At 38.7% G+C, this 21,979-nt stretch overlaps 1 protein-coding gene across 2 annotated transcripts in view; it reads right to left on the bottom strand.

The window, feature by feature from the left end:
• Positions 1–14,533, bottom strand: part of RAB11FIP2 (RAB11 family interacting protein 2) — a 41,391-nt gene extending 26,858 nt beyond the window's left edge. The window contains exons 1-4 of one of the 2 annotated variants that reach the window (XR_002807219.2): positions 13,791–14,533; positions 7,971–8,413; positions 6,790–7,258; positions 2,667–2,757 (exon numbers count right to left, since the gene is read on the bottom strand). Coding sequence is in view for 1 of the 2 variants with exons in the window: in XM_001494244.6 (XP_001494294.1) it covers positions 6,790–7,258; positions 7,971–8,413; positions 13,791–14,143 (1,265 nt within the window). In the remaining variant the exon portion in view is untranslated. The remainder of the gene's footprint in view (positions 1–2,666; positions 2,758–6,789; positions 7,259–7,970; positions 8,414–13,790) is intronic. The other variant, XM_001494244.6, reaches the window with a different exon arrangement.
• Between the last annotated feature and the right edge of the window lie 7,446 nt (positions 14,534–21,979).

Here is a 21,979-nt window from a genome sequence, read left to right as displayed (position 1 = left end):
TACATTCTGTAAATCCCTGGGCACTAATGGATTAATGGGTCTAAAAATCATCTCAAAAGTTTTTGTTTTCTGTCACAAATGAGGCTACAAATTTTCAGCTGTGTAAAAGATTTAGAGACTGCCATGAATAATAGGCAAATTATCTTTATTAGACAAATATGAACAAAAAATAAATACTGCTTTTAAAATGAACCTTATGCATGTTAAGGTTTATTAAGCCAAAGACTGAGCTTTAAACTTATACAGGGAAAAAAATGTCCATGAGGGGTGTTGTAAACTGAAGGTTTTATAACAACGAATAGGATCTTTTCTTTAGGATCATTTATTTACTACAACTTTTTAAAATCAAAATGTAAGCCTACAGTAAACAGTCTATCATTTTTTATGGACATGTTACGTAATTTCATAATGGTGACATGTTTATAAGCCTATAGTGATTTTTGATTTGTGAAAATTACAAACACATTTACATACACACTCTAGGTAACCAATTTTTTGTAGCTTCTAAGAGAGGTATGATACAACCACAGAGGGGGATTGACTAGTTAAGGAAGGAGGGAGAGACGGAGGGAAAGAGGAAAGTAGGTGAACCTGATCCCAAAAGTAAAAGGCATACTGTCATGAAAAATAACAAAATATTAGTCATAAATATGAGGTTTTGACCTTAGACACTATTACCATACTGCCCTAAAAAATAACTTTTTGGTCTAAGATCATCAGCTCAGAATTAGACAGGTTCTTCCCCAGCAAGTACTGCAAATGGAAATATACGTATATATGCTCTAATAAAATCAGTAATACTAGGAATAATATTATAAAACATACCATAAAGTTATCACAGAGCAACTAAGAGTCTGCTACATGGTATTCACAAGCACAGTACAGCAGAAAATAATAAAGGGAAAGCACGTTCTCTGGCCAAGTCACAAATAGAAGGATGTTCCCAAAACAAAATTCTCTGATAAAAATACCTCCCGTAAGTTCTTGCTCTCCCCTGAGTTGCCCTCTAACATCAAACAACTTTAGCTCCTCATACAGAGTATGCTTATATTACTGACTCTATTTTTTTTAAATTTCAGAATAAGACATACACAACCAATTTTCTCCTTATATTAATGAATTTCCTTGACCAGGTGGAGTTCTTCAGTCCTGAACTTTTTCATGGAGCCTTAGAAGAACATACATTACAGAGTTTCTCTTCAATTTATGATAGGTAGCATACAAATATAAGCATATTTTTTAAGTGTCATTCATCAGTACTGACGCCTAGATTTCACCTAAATCCTGAGAAACAATTCATCCACAGATGCCATAAATATTTACAAGGCAGACATTTCTGTCTGGTCTTCAATGCCTACTATGATTTAGATGTTTCTTACGTATTCTGCCAAATCCCACACTCCTCTCCACGTCCCTGGGTTAGTCAAACCGATCTTCTTACTGTGCCCTCTACCTTAGTCAGGGGCCTATCAACTAGGAGTCTGCCAGCACAACTCCTGATTCCTAGTCATAATTACATACTTACTGAACTCTTATGAAATAGATGATATAATTTAGATCAACAATTTTTAAACCTGAGTGAGAATCAGTGGGAAGTTTTAAGAATGCTGATTTTTATTTCAGGGCCCACTCACTAAAAATTCTAATTCAGTCTGAGCTAGGACCTAACACACTGTAGTTTAAAAAGAAATCCCCAGACACCCTTGATGATCAGCACCGAGGACACACACTGACCTAGGTGCTGTGGGGCACCCACAGAAGAAGATTCAGCACAAACATTAAGAAGCTTATATAGCTTGCTTGGAAGACTAAAACCTAGACACACTAAATATCATATAGCAATTACGTTCTATATCACCAGAAATCCAAAGAAGGGAACACCACGTTATCAATCAAAAAAGAATTAAAGAGTTTTTAGCACCAAAGACAGCTAGGATCAGGACCCTCAGACATAAGTTAACTGTGCCTTCCACGATCCAGCCAAGGATTAGAGACAGCAAGGCTTACAAGGACCTCAGTGTGGAGTGGTGCGTAGGGAAGTTAACTCACCTGGAACAAAAAAAAGCCTAAAATACAAGAATCCTTGGGAGTTAGAAAGAACAATTTAGATTTGGTGTTTCAAACCTGTGGTTCTTAAACTTTTCTGAACTAGGCTTTCTTAAACAGAACAAAGGGTACTACGGCCCCTGTGCCCTACATGCTAAATAATAATAATGCTAAGTGCTATACTAAACATATGCAAAAAGTGCAGTAACAATGTTCTGAGAATTATCACTCAGTTTCTTCAATCAGTTATTCTTGGTTAGGAGGCCTTCCACATGCATTCAGGGACTCAAAATGCATGAGTTTTTATCTTATGGCTCTGCTCTTCTCAAAGATCTGCATTCAGCTAGTGCAGGGTGTAGCAAACTATTTCCGTAAAAGGCCAAATAAATATTTTTGACTTTGCAGGCCATATAGTCTCTGTCATAACTACTCAACCCTCCCACTGTAGCACAAAAGCAGCCATAAACAAATGGGCGGGCTGTGTTGCAATAAAACGTTATTTACAAAAACAGGCAGCAAGCCAGATTTCGCCCACAAGCCTGGTGTGCCAATCCTTGGTGCAGGGTATGGAGGAGGAGAGGTGACACGGAGGACTGCCCAGGAGGTTTTCACAGACAGACCTGACAGTGGAATGCATCTCTTCCACTAACTCTTCAGTAAGCCAGAGCTTGGTCACATGTCCCCACCTAACCAAACGGTCCAGCTGTGTCTCTGCAAAAAAAAGCAAATCTGGTTTGGTGAATAGACCCACCTATTTCCACTTTCTAGTGGAAAAATAGCCTAGTGTTAAAGATAAACTGGTTGTGAGTAAATTATTGAAAATGGTATAACAAACGTGCAGGTAGTTTTTTTTGAAAATAATATACTGCTGATGCAAAAAAGCATTACTTCACAAATTGTGAGGTTAACTACACAACAAATTAGTGGATACTGACGATGCTAAACTACCTGTGATTTATAATTAAAAAGCAAGAGTAGCAGCAATTCTAAAATGCAAACAACTCAACACCAATAATAAAGTGATAAAATATTTTCCTGAAAGTTACAAGAACTCCAACTAATTTTCACGTACACCTGTAATAGGAGTTTTGCAGCATGCCAAGTGTTAGATAGTATCCTAACTTCTCCGAACTAGCACGGATGGCACACATAGTACTGTGTACTTACCACACTCAATTCAGTTTCCTCTAGATCCACAGTTAAACCATATTTCTTAAGTGGCGGCACTGAGGTTAGGACATAACTGAGCTCTGGCCAATGGGGCGTACGTGGAAGCAACACACACCACTGCCAGGCGTGGCCACTTGTGATCCTCCACTCTCTTTCCCTGCTGCATGACCTTGGAAGCCACGTGTCAAACGGAGCATCACAAGACGGAAGAAGCCTGGTTTCTGAGCAGCTGTGCAAGGCACCCACTTCTCCCATCCCCATCCCAGTGAACTACACTGTGACAAAGAGCAATGGACTTTTACTGTGACAAGCCACTGAGATCTGGGGCTGTTGATTACACTTGATAACCTAGCCTAACTAATACAGAGTTCTTTAATAAACTCTAGAAATGTGCTATTTAGGGTATGAATATCAAATTTTACTAGTCTTTAAAACTCACTTAGATTTCTAATAATGCTTAGCTGTACATAAAAATGCACATATTTGCCTTTATGGACCTGTTGTCAGTATCAGAAAGACCTTCACTTCACGGCCTCCACTGGGCTGGAAGCAGGAGACTAGGGAACGAAAGCATTTCAGGAAACTGACCTGCTATACTGTGTCCATTCATTCAAAAAACCCTCCTCTAACACCAACCACCTACCAAACAAATTTAGGGCAGATGAATGAATGAAAGGCAGGCCCTGCCCTCGAGTTGTTCACGGTGGTGGGAGGGGAAAAAGTGACTGGTCTGTTAGTGAACAATGGGATACCCACATAAAGTAAGACCACGTAAGAAAATGCTGCAGCACAGGACGTGTAAGAGGAGGGAGGGTCTCAGAGAAGAGCGGGCATGCAAGAGGAAAGAGGCGGAGATTCAGTAACTGCGGGGGAAAGGTTTCAAAGAGCCCTGCTCTTTGTTGAAATAACCCAGCAAAAAGCCTAACTCATTTCCTCTATCAGTTTTATGCAAGGCTACAGGATCTACTCCAAGAACAGAAGCAAAATGCACTATTTTTTGTGATTTACAAGGTAGTTTCTTCAGGTGGACTTACACTAAGAAACAAAAACTCAAACTTTTAAGGAAGCGTTCCTTAGTACTTTAAAATTTTCGGCATAAAGAAAATTCTCCAGTTTTAATCATCCACATTATTCACCTGGAGGGTAACAATATGATTCCCATGCACCTGCAACCACAGGTGAGCCAGTTCACTCACAAAGAACAAAATCCAGTTCCACAGGTATGTATTTTACCCTTAACTTTGTTCATCATTCTCACAAACATCGGTCAAGAGTCCAGGACATTCTGTAAATAGATCTACTTAGCACAACTGGAAAAAAAGGAATTCACAGCACGTGTCCCAGCAATGTGAGTCTATAGCTTCAAAAGCACACTTGGTTATTAATGTGAGAAATCTAAAATGTCCCATACAACTGAGGGACGATACTGGGAGGGTAAATAGGAATACACCGTTACATAAAGACAAAACTACCTCGACTATATCCTCCCAATTTCCACTCAAGATAAAGCTGCTTTCCAAAAATTTAAACTGTACTCTCTTCCTGAATCTATTTATATTCAATCCTTCTTTCTTATACTATTAATTAAAGAGCTACTCCTTTATTACAAATGTTTTACATTTACCACAAAGATGGTTTGTGACACCAAAAGGAAGAGTAACTTCCCAGGAATCTATAAACGTTTCTGTCCTCATATCTGGCATCTCACAGAACACGAAGATGAAAGAATATGAAGAAGAGAAAGTCTTAAACTTAAAAATCTATTGTTTTTTACATATTTGCAATCATTTTATATATATATGATGAAATAGCTCTAATTTTGATAGACAGCATTAGTATTGAAGTACCCCAAAACAAAACCTTAATCTGGCAAAATGCCACACTCTTAAAACCTGTGGCCGTCATGTAAATAGCCCAAGTACAGGGCAATTAACGATTTGAGGGTACTTATTTTTCCATAGGCTCCCCAAATTTAAAAACATTATTTTCCTCCCATTTCCCATTTTTCTTGCTTTTCTTTTACTCTAAAAATCATATAAATTATCCAATCTCTAAGTTATCTCAGATAGTTGTTTTCAACAATCGTCTTCAAAAAAAGTTCAGCACGGATGGCAAAAGAGCAAATATATATATATATTTTCCCCTTTAATTTAGGACTTAATGCAACATGTGGAGTACACTATGTAAAATATCAACATAAAATATCTGAGAATCAAAACTATGGGCTCCTTAAGAAAATATTAATACCATATGATAAAGCATATTTGTTTGGAGTATAGTCTATAAAGAAAACTGAACAATATTTTCTAAAGCCATAGTAAATAACCATTTATTGCTAAAAGAAAACAACAGAAATACATACTCCCCTTTGAAAATTTTAAATGCATGTTTTAATGTCATTAGAAGATTAGAGAGGTGAGAGCAGTCTAAAAGGTTTACTGTTAACACTATATTTTCTGTTTCTAGTGGGACAAAATAAAGCACTGTTTTTGAATAAAATACGACATGACAGTATATAAAACATAATAGCAGTTACCATTTTCAAGTTCCCTATTTGGGGCCTGGCATTGTACCATATACTTTCTCATTATCATCACCCAATCCTACCAAGTAGGTATTATTTTCCTTGTTTCAAAGATGGAGATGCTAAGGTTTATTGAGGTGACAGAGCTATTAAGCCAGGAGTCCCACTCAGGTCTGTATACCACACACTGTTGCCTAAAAGACAGACTTCTATGTCACATGGCAAACATTCTGCCACACTCTTTTATGGTAATTGCTTAAGATTCCAATAAATTCATCTTATTCTTTGCTTGAGGTTTCCTTAATCCACTATTTCACCATCACTTCTGCAAAATCCATAATCTTATTTAAACGCATACAGTTCCAACTGGTACTAAAGAATAAGTACCATTAATACATAACTGAGAACTCAGATTTTGAAAATCTAACCTTTATCATGATAGGGATTATTTCCAGGACTATAAATCATCATACAGATACTCTTTGATGTAACTATAGTATCCACAAGGGTCACTGAATTCCCATAAACATTCGCAAATAAAAACCACCTCTAAATAGCCATTTAATAAGGATAGTTAACACCTATTAAGAAAACCATTAATACTTAACTTAAGCCACTATTTCTTAAAGGCCAGCCCATGGGCTGCTATTGGTCCACTAATCCTCTTCAGATATCCCATGAACTAATCCCTGGAAAATAATATCTAGAAACACAACATATCACCTAAAGTTCTGGCTAGAATTAACACCCACTGGTGATTCACTCTCCCCATGTCTCATCAAAAGCTATGCCGTTCTCTCCATAAATTTTGGTGAGTTTCTGGCTCATATAAGTAGAAATAGACTAGGGTAGGGATTAAGAATCTTTTATCCTTCTAAGATAAAAAGTGAAGTTCCAAAGATGTATGCAATGCTGCCTGGCTCCATAATTAATGACAAAAATATAAGAATTTTTTTCAAATAAAAGGAATTTAAAATATTCAAGTATTTAAAAGGGATATTTGGTACTTTCAAGTACAATATTTTTCAAAATAGCACAACTAAGCTTACCTTGAAGATGGCATTATATTTGAAGCCCTGAATTTGGTTGTAAACGGATTAGTTGACTCATAATCAAAATAGTCCTGGCGATTTTCACTAAATGCATTAGGTGATTTCAAGTCACAAGGGCTATCGGATCCCCCATTGTTAAGTTTATCAGATCTTCTGCTGTCTTTTTTTCCAGTCACTCTTTCAAATAGGCTAACTTTCTCCCTTTTCTCTCTTTTATTTTCTTTTCTTACTTCAATTGATTTTGAAAATAAATTCATGCTGCTGTCCCATGACTCAGTGCTTTCTTCAAATGGATTTTTCTTCCTTGGCAGTGTTGCAAATTTTTGGGGTAATGAAGCCGTCACATTTGTAAATGGGTCATTTTGTCTTCCGAAAGACGATTCACCTTCATCCACACTGCTGTCAGGTTGGTTCATTTTAGAAGTATCAAAGCTTAATGTTCTTCTGTGTGGAGATTTGAGACTTCCTGCAAACAGTTTCGTAGTTAGAACATAATCAGTGACACATTACATACTATTTGACACATTCTGTGTGCACACTGCTGCTTTTAGAATGACAGCAATTAGCTATTTAAAGATATGAACCTTTAAAATAATCAAGGAAAACAATCTTAAAATGCTAAGGTATGACAGTCTGAAGTATGTGGGGTAATGACAATTACTATATTTCTAGACCATCAGGAATGTACTCAGCTCAGAAAGAAACGAGCACACAAACAAACAATAATGTCAAAACAGAGGGTCTACTTGGCGTGATAGTGCCATAAATTCTCAAAGACTTTTTTTCATCATTAGCATTAAATTTACTTCCTTACTTCTGAACATAAAAGGCTTTTTTCTAAGAACTTTCTGATTAAATGGAATATTCATTTATGCTGCAGGCTTTTGAGATAGGAGAAAATAGCAGTACAAAAAGAAGCCAGGCCATGAAAAGCGACTGGGACTCCTTTTTATTATCATCTAATCATACAAATACAATACTGAATGTAGACAAGCTCTGCCTTTAATAAACATCAATTTTGAGTACAGTAGGTACTCAATAAATATTTGATGACTAAATTTAGAAAATACTACGAAGAAACTGTAATTTTTATTTTCTAATTTTAGAAGTTAAACTTTAAAAGTTAAAAGGGTAGTTCAGACCACTGAGAATACAATTAGAAAGAATGTGTCACTCACCACTTTCCGGAACCACTCCAAAAGACTCTATCTGGCGTCCAAGAAGATGTGTGTGACCAACAGCGCCAGACTTGAGTTTCTCAGAAGACGTGTGGGTCCCGGTTAAATCAGACATTGAATGTGCTGAAGAGAGTCGCTGAGGACCCAAAAGGAAAGGCTTTTTTGGTTTGGATTTCATTGGTATTTCACCACTTGAAAATTCAGTACTGGCATCAGGCATGTGAGAACTTGGAATGATTGCAGAAGACGTATCAGAAAATGTCCCATCATTTTTTCTCCCTTTCATCTTATCTTTTAATTTTGCAAAAGGAGATCTTGTTTTGTCCTTCATTGATAAGTCAAACATACTTGCTGTCATATTGTTCCTCATGAATTGAATATTGACCTTTATCTCACCCCTGTTTTTGACTCTTTTTCCTTGTTTGGATTCTAATCTAAACCACCTTAAAGAGAAGGAAAAACTGGGCTGTAACACGTAATGAAAAGAGGATATCGAACTCTGTTACATACAAATAGTTTTTCAGGTAAAGCTACTATACATCGAGGCACTCTAAGCGTTGGACGAGAATCTGTCAGCCAGAGCACTTCTGGTTTTACTCATTGTTCAATTTTAAAAAACTGATCACTGGTTCTGTGAGGCGACAGATTCCGAAGGAATAGGGCTTCAGTAAGTTTGAAAGGTTTTTAGATACTTTTTCTTTCATGATTCAAAAACATTCAGCATCAAAAATTCTTACCAACAATAGTTATTATGTTTCCATCTGGGATAAGTGTTGCTAACCGCCTAAGAACATATCTTAACTTTAAAAGACACTAAAGTAGAGAATGAAAGGATTCATCAATACAAACTATTTTTCAGCACTATAAAATGATGACTACATTTTTAATAAAATAATAAATAGTCCCTATTCCAAAATATTTCTTCTGTAAAAACTATTAAAGAATTTTGTTAATATTTGAGACTATTACATATATTGTGCTAATCATGAAAATTGCATATGATGTAATTTAGATTCATATAAAATGGATTAAAAGCCCTTTCCTGAATAAAATATGAAATAAAATATGCAATAAATAAAATGAAGAATAAAATGAAGGAAGTGACAAATAGCAATAAACCTTGTAAAGAGTTTTTGAAGAAAAAGGAAAGCTTAAATGCTTCCTATTAGAATCTATTGGCTTCATTTACTATTTCTACTACTACCATACTGAATAAAAAGTATTTTAATTGGAGGCAAATCTTATGCTTTTAGTCACTTCAATGAATTAAAATGCCCATTTTTAAATAATGTATAAGAAGCAAAGTTTATTTTGGTTTTGTTTATAGTATTTTTATCCATGAGAAATTCCCCAGTTGTCAGAGTCACAAGTGGTCATTCTACAGGGCAAACAGCCAAAAAACTGCAAAACCAAACCTAGAAGAGAGTTTCTACAGTGTTTTCACATTACTTAACAATGAAGCATAATATCCACTCCTGCAGACAGGTTATTACTTAAATACACCTCTAATCAAGTGTAACAAATTTCCTCAGCTACAAAAGAACTAAGATCTAATTTTACATTAGTTCTTTCTCTCTCTCATTGTTACCAACAGGATATGCTGGAAAAAGCTTACATTTACCATACATCAAGTGGAAGACTGGCTCACAGGTCTTTCCGGGCAGGAGAGAAAACTGGCACATAATATATATACCAGCTACATCTTAGCAAGTAATACGCAAGAGAAATCTTTTCCTAACTAATTTGGAGCAATTCAATCAATTAAGATCTAATTGCATCAAAATAAGCAATTTTTAAAAAACAAAATATTTTACAATATAAAGCATTAACCTGAGACCTTAAACTGAGAAAAGTTCTTATCTGAGGCAAACAGTGAAATCTGAAGACCCAGTGACTAGCAATAAGATGATGACAGCAATAAACTCCATGGAATAGAGAGCACTGAACACAAAACTGAGCACTCGAAAAGCCTAAAAATAAAACAAGGTTATATACCCAGTTATTAACTCACAGTCTTGGAAAAGAGAGTCATTTTCAATGGGGGAGAAATACTTCAGATGGATGGTACATGAGAAATACTCTAACTTCTCAGGTTTTATAGAAAAGAGGTGAATGAATATACTTTGCAAGAAATGTACCAAAAATGAAACAAAAAAATCCAAGCATGCAGGATTTCCAACTATATAACAAATCAAAGCCAATCTGAGAAAAAAATAAATCAATAACCAAATAAATGGAAGGGGGTGAAGGTAATCAAAATTCATAGAATTTTAGAAATAAGACCAAATAAATCATCTACTTTAACATCCTTATTTCATAGATGAGGAAACCGAGGCACAGAGAATGATAAGTAACTTTCCAATGTCAGATTAAAGTCAATAAGGAAAATATCCAAAGTTAACAAATAATATCTGCACAGAAACAGAAATTCTTTCATTCGTATCTGATGAACCACATATGTTAATAAGGTTAACCACACAGCTGGTCCTATATCACAGGACACGGTATTCCATCGCAGACATGAGAGCCAAAGAGGAAGGCAATGGAGGTTTTCTCCTGCTGGAGCGCAAGCTCCTTGAAGGAGGTTTGCCTTGCACCAAATAAACATTTATTGAATTTTTATTTCTAAAATTGTACTCTTAAAACAACCAAGCTACACCTCTGTGTGTGTTGCATTATTTTGTTTTTTTGGTAGGGAATGCTAAAGACTTAGGTAAACTTCAAAGAATAAAGCAAGTCAGTGTTTAAATACAAACTATAAACACAGAATATTTTCCATCCTCTCCCCTCCAAAAAAAAAGAACTGCAAAGAACCTTAAAAAATATACTAATTTAAAATTTGGGCATGACAGATAACTTCAGCCTCTTTAACAGCAAGTGATAGAATAGGGAAGTCTTAATGAGACCTTCAAGAATCATTCCAGAGATAGCACTTGTTTTCCCAGGCTTGGAAAAGATAAAATGAAGACATAGCATTTGGGGCTTAGTGGATTAATGCTGATTTTTTTTTCACCTCTGGAGTGCTGGATTTAAACTGTATATGGCCTCTGTTCAATTTTTAGTGGGCACAGGTCCATGTTCAAAACCATCACACATGTGGGAACTATTCCCAAGCAATTGGTGCTGTGTGGTCAGAAATGGGACAAGATTGGCAGTGAGGGTGCCAGAGGCCAGGACGCAGGTGCACTGCAGAGACGCACACGAAAGTCCTAAAACCTGCATGTGTTTCAGTCATTCCTAACTCCAGGGACTCTGTTATTACTTTTCATGAGCACTAAAAAAAAAAGCAACATCACCCACTTTTGTTGTAAAAAAATCAATAGATATTACCTAACAGCATGAACGATTTTACCATTCTATTATTAAACACTGTATTATTTCCTTAAATCTCCTGCCAGAACCAACCCAGACACCCATTAAAGTGAGAGATACAAAAGTTCTCTTTCCATGCCCACTCAAAGTTTTTCCTCTCTCCTTAAAAGAAAAAAAAAAGCGGGGAATTAATTTCAAGGTATAAAAGTAAGTAAAATAATATTTTAGCTGTCACACTTCTTTGTCTATCATGACACAACTGGAAGACGAGCTATAAAAACTTGTCTTCAGTGTCAAGAGTAAAGTGTCACACCCAGCAGTTTCATGGGACTTCTAAGTCAGCTGGTAGCCTTCATCACTCATACAGCTTACTAAAAAGCACTTGGGAATATGCTGACAAGGTTCAGCAATGTGGAGAATATCAAATATCTTTCTTGCAATACACCGGTGGCTCAAGCCTGTCTCTTACTGTGCCACATGTACAGCTGTGCTGGAAAAGGAAGCTATTAAATATATTAAAAAACTAGGAATATTACCAATAAAGATATCTCATCAAATATGTGGTCCCCATTTATCCACAAAGAAAGAAAATGTTACGGATTTAATAACATATGAAAATCACTTTGAATACAATAAAAGCTCCGTTGATAACATTTAAAAGATTTTCCCCCAAAAAGTTCTAATCAATTTTATATAGTAGCCAAAAGAGAATTTCTGTAGGGAGACTACGATATTAGAGTATTGCTTACAGCCAAATTTACCGTAATTGTGATGCGACCAAAGATAAGGAGTAAAACAAGAAGAAACACTAAAAACTTATTTATCTCATGCTCAGAATTTTGGGGTTCACAGTTGGGCCTACTTTCACTTGGAAAATCTCTATTTTAGAGAAGTCTTCTCTATATCAGTCACTAACATTAAAAGTACTGTAAATGCAGTAAGAAATTTGAAGTTACAATATACTTAGACAATTACATTCAAAACACTCTAAATACTATATAGGAAGTGTCATCCAAAATTGGCGATTTGAAACAAATTATTTGGTAATTATCCATTTTTCATCTTAAATTTGATGAAGAGCTCTTCAGAGGAAACCGAATGCCACTTTGTAGGTATCAAACAGATTTATTAAAATCATTCATATATACTCAACTTTACACTTTTAAAACCTTTTTCTTTTTTAAAAAATTATTTTCATCTCCTCAGTTACTTTAAAAATTTATTTTTCCTCTTGCATTCCTTGTATTTCTTATCTTTCTACCGTTTTATCCTGTCTATATTAAATCTTCAGTAAAGACCTGACTTAAAAATTTTTTTTTAATAAAAATAAAAACTCCTATGAAGTGAATCTTGCAGGAAGCTATGTGTAGAAAAGAAGAAGAGATGGTCGTTCTAAAACCTAAGAAATTAAGATCAACTTCAAGAAAGTTATCATTATGAAAAAGTTTTTAAAAGGGTAACGAAATTTTAGTTATGACTGAAAGAAATAACGAAGCTATTTTGGAAATTTAAAGTCCTCTTATAAATTCAACCCACATTTTTCTCTCATTAATTTCATCAATCTTAACGTTCTCTCAGACTAGAAAAATTATAAGTTTAAGGAAAGGGTGAATATGCCTATCTCTGAAAACACACTATTTTTCAATTTAAGAAATCATATCCTAGTGTTAATTTACATTATGGTTTTTTAAATGAGGAAATAGCTATCCTAAGCTTGAAGTCACATTAAAAAGGCCATGTGTTCACTGAAGATGTTATTAAATCATTTCATGACAAGAAATTAATCATTATCTCCAATCTGACAGCATTTAATATGGTCTAAACACATTTGCTTTGCGGACCTAATTCTGAAGTAATACAGTAGCTCCAAAATATTGTGAATTCAAAGGAAAATGTTAGTGTTCAAGGTTGAGAATGTTTGTGCATACTTTTAAAACTTTCTTTTACCAGCTTTAGACTCCATCAAGATGTACTGACCCTGACAAATGGCTGAGCTACAATAAAAGCCAACTGTGTTTATAAGGGTGAGATGAAATATTGAGTGCTAAATTTGGTAATTTATCTTTTGACAGCTTCAGAGTTCAACATATAGATATGACGTTATATTGGCAGATTTAATTTTCTGATGTTCCATTTCCTGGAAAATTGTAATGTTTAAAGATCATAATTTACACGTATGCTGTTTTCGTTGGGCAACACTGTGATCCAGTCCTCTTGTAAGTAATGAAACAATGGTAATTTACTTAAAATTCAGAGCAAAAATTCAATTATTTAAGATGTTTACTTCCAACAAATGAGAGAATGGATCATTAACGACTCCACTTCTAAAATGTTTCTTCACAAGGGCTATTTTTACTTTCAGATTAATGCAAATATGGTGCTTAAAACTGGGTCATATTTCAGTCCAAAAACCAAAGCCCCAGGTATACAAATAATTTCCAAAAACAGAAAATCCGTAAGTAAGATATAGTTAAGCTCCCCAAATTCAAAATAAATTACATAACTTACTCTGTTTTCCTTCTTTGTTTGTCCTCAAAGATGTCATTGAGATTGATTGCCACCTGCCCTAAAAACTTATCCAGACCCACCAGGGACCTGTGCATAACTATGAGGAAAAGAATGTACTTCTCTGGATTGCCCTGCATTAGCAACCCAGGTAGCTCGAAAGAGGCCTCCTCCTTCCAGACTGGCTCCAGGGTTTTCTCAGCCACAGAGGTGGAGTACTTTTCCTTGCCCAGCTGAATTATAGTGTACGTGTCATTGGTGCCACTTTTGCCTTTTGGCTTAAGATCTTTGGCTTGGAGCACTGTGACCTGCACGTGGGTTGGAAACCACTTTTGGGCTTGCTCGGACAGCATCATTCTGTCCCGGTTCTCCGCACCGAGTGCACCAGCGCAGGCAGTGCCCCTCCCGGGGGGAGCGCCTAATTCCTGAAGCCCTGCATCCTAAGGGCACTTAACAGGGACCGGCAAACTCACAGCTGCCCACCTCCCCTAGGGCTGACTGATGTCCAAACGCCTCACTGGGGCAGCCCGGGGGCACGGCTGCTCTGGGGGTCCCCTCTCCTCGGGAGAAGCACAGGGGCCCAGCATCACCTGGCCGCGCCGTCCAGGCCTCCGCGCGGAGCCCGCGCCCCGCGTCCCCACCTTCACGCGCTGCGGCCCCGGGGCCCGGCCCTCGGCGGCGGCGGCGGCTCCCGGGCCTCGAGCAGGGGAAGCCTGGCCTCCAGGGCCGGGCGGGCGGAGGGCGGCGGCGGCGGCGGCGGGGGGCGCCCCCGCCCTGCAGCCCAGAGCTCGCCCGCCCGGAGCCGCAGCCCCGGCCTCCTGCCCGCCTCCCGCGGCCGGGCCGCCCCCGCCGCCGCCCTCCGCCCGCCGCGCGCCGCTCCGCGGGCCCGGCCCGGCTCCTCCTCCCGACCCCGGTAATACGAACCGCCGGCGGCTCGCGCGGCCTCGCTCCCTCTCGCCAACCTCTCCCTCCTCCTCCTCCCCTGCGCCTCGGCTCCTCCTCTCGGGCGGGGGCGGTCGCCTGGGGGCGGAGTGGGACGGGGCGGGGGACGCGGCCGCCCCGGCGCCGGCGAGCCGCGGGGCGGGCCGCGGGCTGCAGGGCGGCGGGCACAGGGCTCGGCCTCGCCGGGCCGGCGGTTCCTAGCACCGGGCGGGCGGCGGCAGCGGCACTTCCGGGTTGGCCTTCTCCATGTTGTTCTCGGGAACGCGGCGGGGCGGGGCCGGGCGGGGCCGTGGGGTCAGGGGTCAGCACCTCCCTGGTTGCCGTGGCGACCGAGGGCGCGCGGCGGGAGCTCCCCGCCCAGCGCTTGCTGCTCCTGAGGTCGGTTCGCGCCAGCTGCTCCGGCCAGGCGCGGCGCCGGACTCGGGACGTGGGGCCTGCACAGGCCGGCAGCGGGGCTCCGGGGAGAGCGGGGAACCGCGCCCGAGAGGAGGCAGTCAAGGCCCGGGGCCTGCCCGCTCTGGGAGAGACCCGGTTTCAATCTTCGGAAGCTGCCTTTGCTGCGTCCTGGATGCCCAGTGCCTGGCACGGAACGGGCGTTCGATGAAGGGTGGTGGAATGAATCAGTCCCCTTCACTGACCGAAAACACACTTTCCCCAACCCCTTATCCACTCTTCTCTTTTTGAAGACAGGGAAGGCTGTTAAGTGGCTGGGATGACTCCCCGACTCAGGCGAAGGGAGAGAGGGAAGCCGATAAAAGGTTCCAAAACGAGCACAGGGATTAATAAAGATCGCAGGTGGCACTGGACTGGAGCCAGAAGACCTGGTTCCGACCCCACGTCTGCCACGAGGTTTGCGTGACCTTGTTCAAGTCATTTCCCCTCCTTGAGCTGCAGTTTCTTCACAGGTAAAACAGGTCTCCAGCGTGGCTAAGACCCCATTGAGACTGATGGGCTCAACGTCGGAAGGACCCCAGGGGCACTCACAGTCTGGTAGACAACCCAGCTTCGGAAGCGAGCCCCAGAGATGACTCTGGTCGTATTCTGTCGAGTAAAAAAAGCAAACAGCCTCCTTCCCAAGGGCGACAGCCATCTGTCCTACGTGCACCTGAGGTCAAGGCCCCATGGACACCAGCGCTGCTCTAACGGAAGAGGCATTTTTAAGAGAGGAAAGTGGGCATATGTTAATACTCGACTTTCTCCTGAAGTAGCGTGATCTAGTGGGAAAAGTATGGGTAATGAATGGCTGGTGAGACAGGAACCTTGCTTGGTGTCCTGGCTCTGCCTCAGCTTCAGTGCAAAGCTCGTGATGGGCACTTAGCTCCGTGAGGCAAGAAACTTAGATTCTGGGAGCCTTGATTTCCTTCCATAAATTCTAGATAAAATAGCTATTATAGAGTTGGGAGTAGTAGTATGAGAAATACATGTACATTTCCTAACGTGGTGTGGCACAAAATCTTAAGTCTCCCTTTGCCCTTCTATCTCTCATTCTCCTCTATTGTATTTATTTCAGTTCCTGTCTTATCTTCCCGTGGAAATTCTAAGTTCTTTGGACTGCCTTGTGTATTATGAATCGTCCCTTCACAGTGCCTAGCATGCAGTCGGCGCTCAATTGACCGAGTGACTTAACGTCTTCTCCCCCTTTATGAGACTGATTTTGAGAGTAAAACAGTACGATAGATGTGCATACACTTTTCTAACATAAAATAGCCATAAAAGTGTAAGGTATTGTGTTTATTACTTTTAAGCAAAGTTTAAAACTCTTTCATTCGAGTAACACGTTGTGTTCTCCACGTTTTCTCGGTGCCCCTGTGTTTACAGGATACAAGCTGCAGCGCTTAAAACCCTAAAAAACAGGGTCTTTTCCCAATATATTGAGGGCCCAGTATATTTGTGTCAGAAGAGCAACCACTAAAGATGAAGAACCTGGGCCGGCTCCGTGGCCGCCGAGTGGTTAAGTTCGCCGCGCTCTGCTGCCCTGGCCCAGGGTTCGGATCCTGGGCGCGGACATGGCAGCGCTCGTCAGGCCACGTTGAGGCGGTGTCCCACATCCCACAACTAGAAGGACATGCAACTGAGATATACAACTGTGTACAGGGGGGGTTTGGGGAGATAAAGCAGAAAAAAAAAAAAAAAGATTGGCAACAGTTGTTAGCCCAGGTGCCAATCCTTAAAAAGAAAAAAAAGATGAAAAACCTTAGTGGAGAGAAGCGATAACATTATACATTATTTTAATCTTCTGGAAGCGAGGTGCTTTCCTGCCTCTAGAGGACAATACCACAAGCCTCAAAGACCACCCCGATTCCAGCACATTTTTTCAGGACCCACTAACACTTGCTAGTGTCCATAGATTTCCTTTCGTTTTTTAGAAACCCTAATGTTTTTTAGTGCTGCTTACACACAGTGGCTAGTGTGAATTCTGCATGAAGTAGACATTTCAAAAAAAGACATTGGATTAAGTTACCACCAACATCTTCAGGGAGCCAAACTACAGGTGAATCTTAAATAACGCTGAGCGAGATACCATCTAGAATGAGAAGACTTGGTTTTGGGTCACTCTAATGAAAGTTTACTATAAAGTGTAAAACAGGGGCTGGCCCCGTGGCTGAGTGGTTAAAGCTCCCTGTGTTCTGCTTGGGCAGCCTGGGTTCGCAGGTTCAGATCCCAGCGAGGACCTGCTCCACTCATCAGCCATGCTGTGGAAGCATCCCACATACAAATAGAGAAAAATTGGCACAGATACTAGCTCAGGGCTGATGTTCCTCAAACGAAAAAAAAAGGAAGTTGTCAATGGATGATAGCGCAGGGCGAATCTTCCTCACCAAAAAAAAAAAAGTCAAAGAGGTGAAATTTTCCATCTCTGAGAGACAGTGTATGAAAAGGCCACATGCGGAAAACAGAACAAAATCATTGAACTGTGAATATAGCATCTGGATCCCAGAGTGGGCAGTTGTCAACTTTAAAGAAAAATATTCTTAGGGATTTTTCAAGAGTACGTTGGAATAGTCAATGGTGGAATTTCACCAGGATCTCCGGGGAGAAATACTTTAACACCTGAAACTCACAAAAACAAAACAAGCATCATGAGAACAAATTTAATTAAGTTTAGAATTTTTACAAATTACATTTTTTTAAAGTCTTCATGTCTCTATTAAAGATTGTAATTAAATAAACAATAGGCAATTAATTATAACAGTGGATGTGTGTTTCTAAAGAGCTTAAATTGTTTGGTAAGCTTTATTAATGATTATAAACTTGTTTACAAGTATCATTTCACTCATCTCTGAAATATAGCCATCTCTAGGGTGGAAATTGGCAGCAATAGTTCGCAGCAACGCAATAACATACTCCAACACAACTCAGGGAATCCTCTAAAGGCAAGAACTGAACAACTGAAATGACTAATATCTCTTCCTGTAGCACCTAAATTTCTTACAAGTTTTCCCAAAGCCTGGCTAGAGCCAAAATTGTTTAGTTTTACTATCTGGCAAGATCCAAAGTTATGACTTAATGTTAGTAAGCCAGAATAAGAAAATAGCATATTTTTGCCCTGAGGAAGCAAGTAAACAAATTTTAAAAATGAGCTAAATAGAATCTGGATTTGCATTGTAAAAGTGAAGTCATTCCTATAAGAAAGTGTTCTTCTCTTTTTTTGATTATTTGTATTAAGAGAGTAAAAACATATTAGTTGGGTCAAATATGTGGTTGGCTCATGGTGAAAAATAATGGCAATTACATAAGATCTGGGATCAAAGTGCTTCTGGAAAAATGTTTATTGTCTTAAAGTTTTAAAAATTCTTTTGACTAATTCTAAGATATAAATGGAAAGTAATTTAAAATGGGAAGGAGAATTGCATACATAAGGACAACATACCAGAATTGAAGAGAGTCACTTTTTTTGTTATCCTATGACTAATGATTTTTTCAGAAATGTGTGGTATAATTCTAAAATCAAGGGCTTGGAAAAATAGTAGGTCTTAAGGAGGAAAATGCTGAAATTTCTAATTTTAAACTGTTACAATGCCTGCTGCAGTGAATAATTTGATGATTTGACTAGGGTGAACAATTTGTCCAAAAAGTGAAAATAGTCAATATTTATTGTCCAATAGTGGAAGAGCGCATGGATGAAAATATTTAGTAAGTGCTGCACCTTTAAGTAAAGTCCCATAAGAAGACTCATTCAAGCATCCTGAATGATTTTTTCCTATTGGGCATCAGCATCTCTAAAATTACAACTTGCAAATCTGTTGTAAGATAATTATAGTGCTCTTAGTGTTTACATAGCCCACTGGATCAAGAGGGTTAGTGCTCCCATATACCTGTGTAACAGATTAATTAGTTACCTGATAGAGGGTCAGAGACATAAGGGCAACAAGAAGCTTTCCCAAAGTATCATTGCAATCTTCAGGCTTCAGATACACACACACACATGCTTCAAATATATGGACAACTGAAATGTATATAAAATGTGTACATGTATACACGCATCAAAACTCCAGAGTTATGTTGGAGATATGTACATAGATAGAATCTCCCCATAACCAGTAAAAAAGTAAAATATTTGGCAAGTTGATTGAAATTACGATAGCAGTAAACTAGTGATTGGGGATTTTTGATGATTGTTTTGTTTCCATCACTGAGCTGATTAATTTGTCTTCTGGGATTGGCAGTGTGTGGACACAGTTGTGATGCCCAAAGCCGTGTAGTTCGCAGTGTAGAGAGCTCTAGTCAGCAGCCAGGGTCTTAATCCCAGGCTGCCCACTACTAGCTATGTATCTTTAGGGAAGTAATTTTTCTCCTTTGGACCACTATCTCTTCATCTGTAAAATAAGCGTCTACAGTAGGAAGGACTAAAGCATTCTCTAACATTTAATGATTCTAGGTACCACATCCACAACACAAAGAAGCAAACTGCATTATAATTATCTAATTGAGTGTGGTCAATTTACTAAAGCAGATTCTTTTTATATAATTTATTAATGAAGGATCCTCTAATTCAGGAGAAAAAAATCTTCAAGATGACCTGAGAGCTCTATCTCCCAAATGAAAATGATCATCACAGAAAGGAAGTAAATATAACTTTTATTAATAGGCCCTGCATGAGGAAAGTGACACTAATAGCTCAAGATTAGGAAGAAATTATACCTGAGTGCAAGTGGTTTTGAAAAGCCTTAAACTTTTCACTTGTAGTAATAAACATGACTTCTATTCATATTATTTGTAGCTTTTTCAGACTGTGAAGACATGCTGAGGGGGGTAAGAATTTATGGAGCAGAATATGTATTTAGACATAAGAATGTTTTTTGTAGATGTCTTTTAATTTCCTCTTCATGGCCTCATGCTGTTCTGTTGTGCAATTTTTGTTCCCCTAACAGAATCAGTGCATGTTGATGCACAGAATGTGAACTGATTTACTTTAACTGATACGGTATTGGGGCAGATGAATAAGCCTCATTTGATCTTTTCTCCTTTCATAGGACGTTGACATTGTTTCCAATTTTTCACTCTCATGAACAATGCTGCAGAGATATCTACATATGTCTCCTATGCTTGTTTGCAAGGAATTTTTTTTTTTTTGGTATTCTTGCCTCTTTTTGACAACAATGAAATTATTGGGAGTTTGTGAATGATAGTGGGAAAACTCATGGGCCTCAGCATCAGAAGACCCGAGTGCTAACCTTGGCTCTGCAATGAAGAACTTGTAGACGTGATGAGTCAGGTCTGACCTGACAGTCTTTCTCTGCCTCTGAGGCCCCTTCCACCTCTAGAATTCTTGAAGTCATTTATATATATATGTTATATTGTGTATAGTATATGTTATCTATTACATATATAATAAACATCATATAGACAATATAATAGTATATTATAAATTAATATATTAATAAACATGTATATTATAATATATAATGTATATTAATTCATATAGCTATGGATTGTTTCTATATAAATATATATATAATAAAATAAATTTATACAATTGCTGAAAAGCAGAGATTATTATTATTGGAGAAAGGTTTTGTGAATCCTTAGGTATTTGTCTTCAAGTTTTAATTGTCTCATCAGCATGAGTCTTTCTGAAATCTTCCAGAACATTGGAGATTAACAAGGACTGTAAATTTTTGATTATTGCTGAAAGAAATGTTTATCAGAGTTACATAAACCTCATCCTTGTACTTTGTAAATATCTGTTAATATTTTTTCATAGTCAGTTAAAATACAAGACGGAAGATTTTATTAACAAATAATAAGGAACTAGATTTATAATATTTCTGGAACTAATATATATGTTCATTTGGAGAACATTAAACAAGTGAGCAGCTGGCAAAAACATTTGGTGGCAGTGTTTTTTCCCCCTACATAAGATCTAGTGTTCTCTCCCTTTTACTTATTTAATCCATGCTAAACAAAATTAATGACTTTAAAAGTATTTGTTATGTTTTGTGTGTTTGATATAAAGCCCGGGGGGGAAACACATTTTGAAGGATAGATCCAACTCTTCTCGTTCCAGGGTCAGTCAGATTTTAAAGCACTTCTGCTAAGCAGTTTTCAACTAGCCTGAACAATGTTTTAGTCCATCTGAATATCTGATAATAAAAATATTTTTGGCTTAGAACTGGGTGCTTATCTTTCACACAGTCTGGATTAGGTCACCTTCAGAGCAGTTTCAGGTTATGATATCGGGAATGTGTTGCGATTCTGTATTGCAACCATTTTCTAGTTATTGGAGTGAAGACTGATGATCCACACAGCCAAAAAGAAGCACAGGACTTAGCTTGGCAACGTAGACCTAAAAGAAATACCTGCTTCCAGGAAGTTAGGTAGCATAGTGGATGGAGCATTGAACTGAGAGAAATCACCTGGCTCAACCAACTGGTTGTGTATGCCCAGTTGTGTATGACCTTGGTGTGTATGACCTTGAGCAAAGTGAATTCTTCTTCGGTAAAACAGCAACTTCTAAATTTCTTCTGTCTCCAAACTTGGATCTCAGGTTATCCAGGATGCCTTCCCAAGAGACTCACATCAATGAGCAGCTGTGTTTTACTGTGGTTGTTTATCAGGCTTATGCAGGAGGAGAAGGGACAGATTCTGTAATTTGTGCCTGTCACTGTGCTCTAGTAACCTGAGGTCTTAAGAAAAATTAAGGAAGTTTTTCAAAAACTCCTGTCCGAAGTATGAAACGCCATTGTATGAACTCAGTTGGAGTTTTGCCTAAATTGCCTTTGAAATTTTGAGGGTTTTTGTTCTCCTTT

This window comes from Equus caballus, chromosome 1 (genome assembly GCF_041296265.1).
Source record: "Equus caballus isolate H_3958 breed thoroughbred chromosome 1, TB-T2T, whole genome shotgun sequence".
NCBI lineage: Eukaryota > Metazoa > Chordata > Mammalia > Perissodactyla > Equidae > Equus > Equus caballus.
The sequence above is the reverse complement of the archived record's forward strand: the minus strand, read 5'-3'. Positions and strand labels throughout refer to the sequence as shown.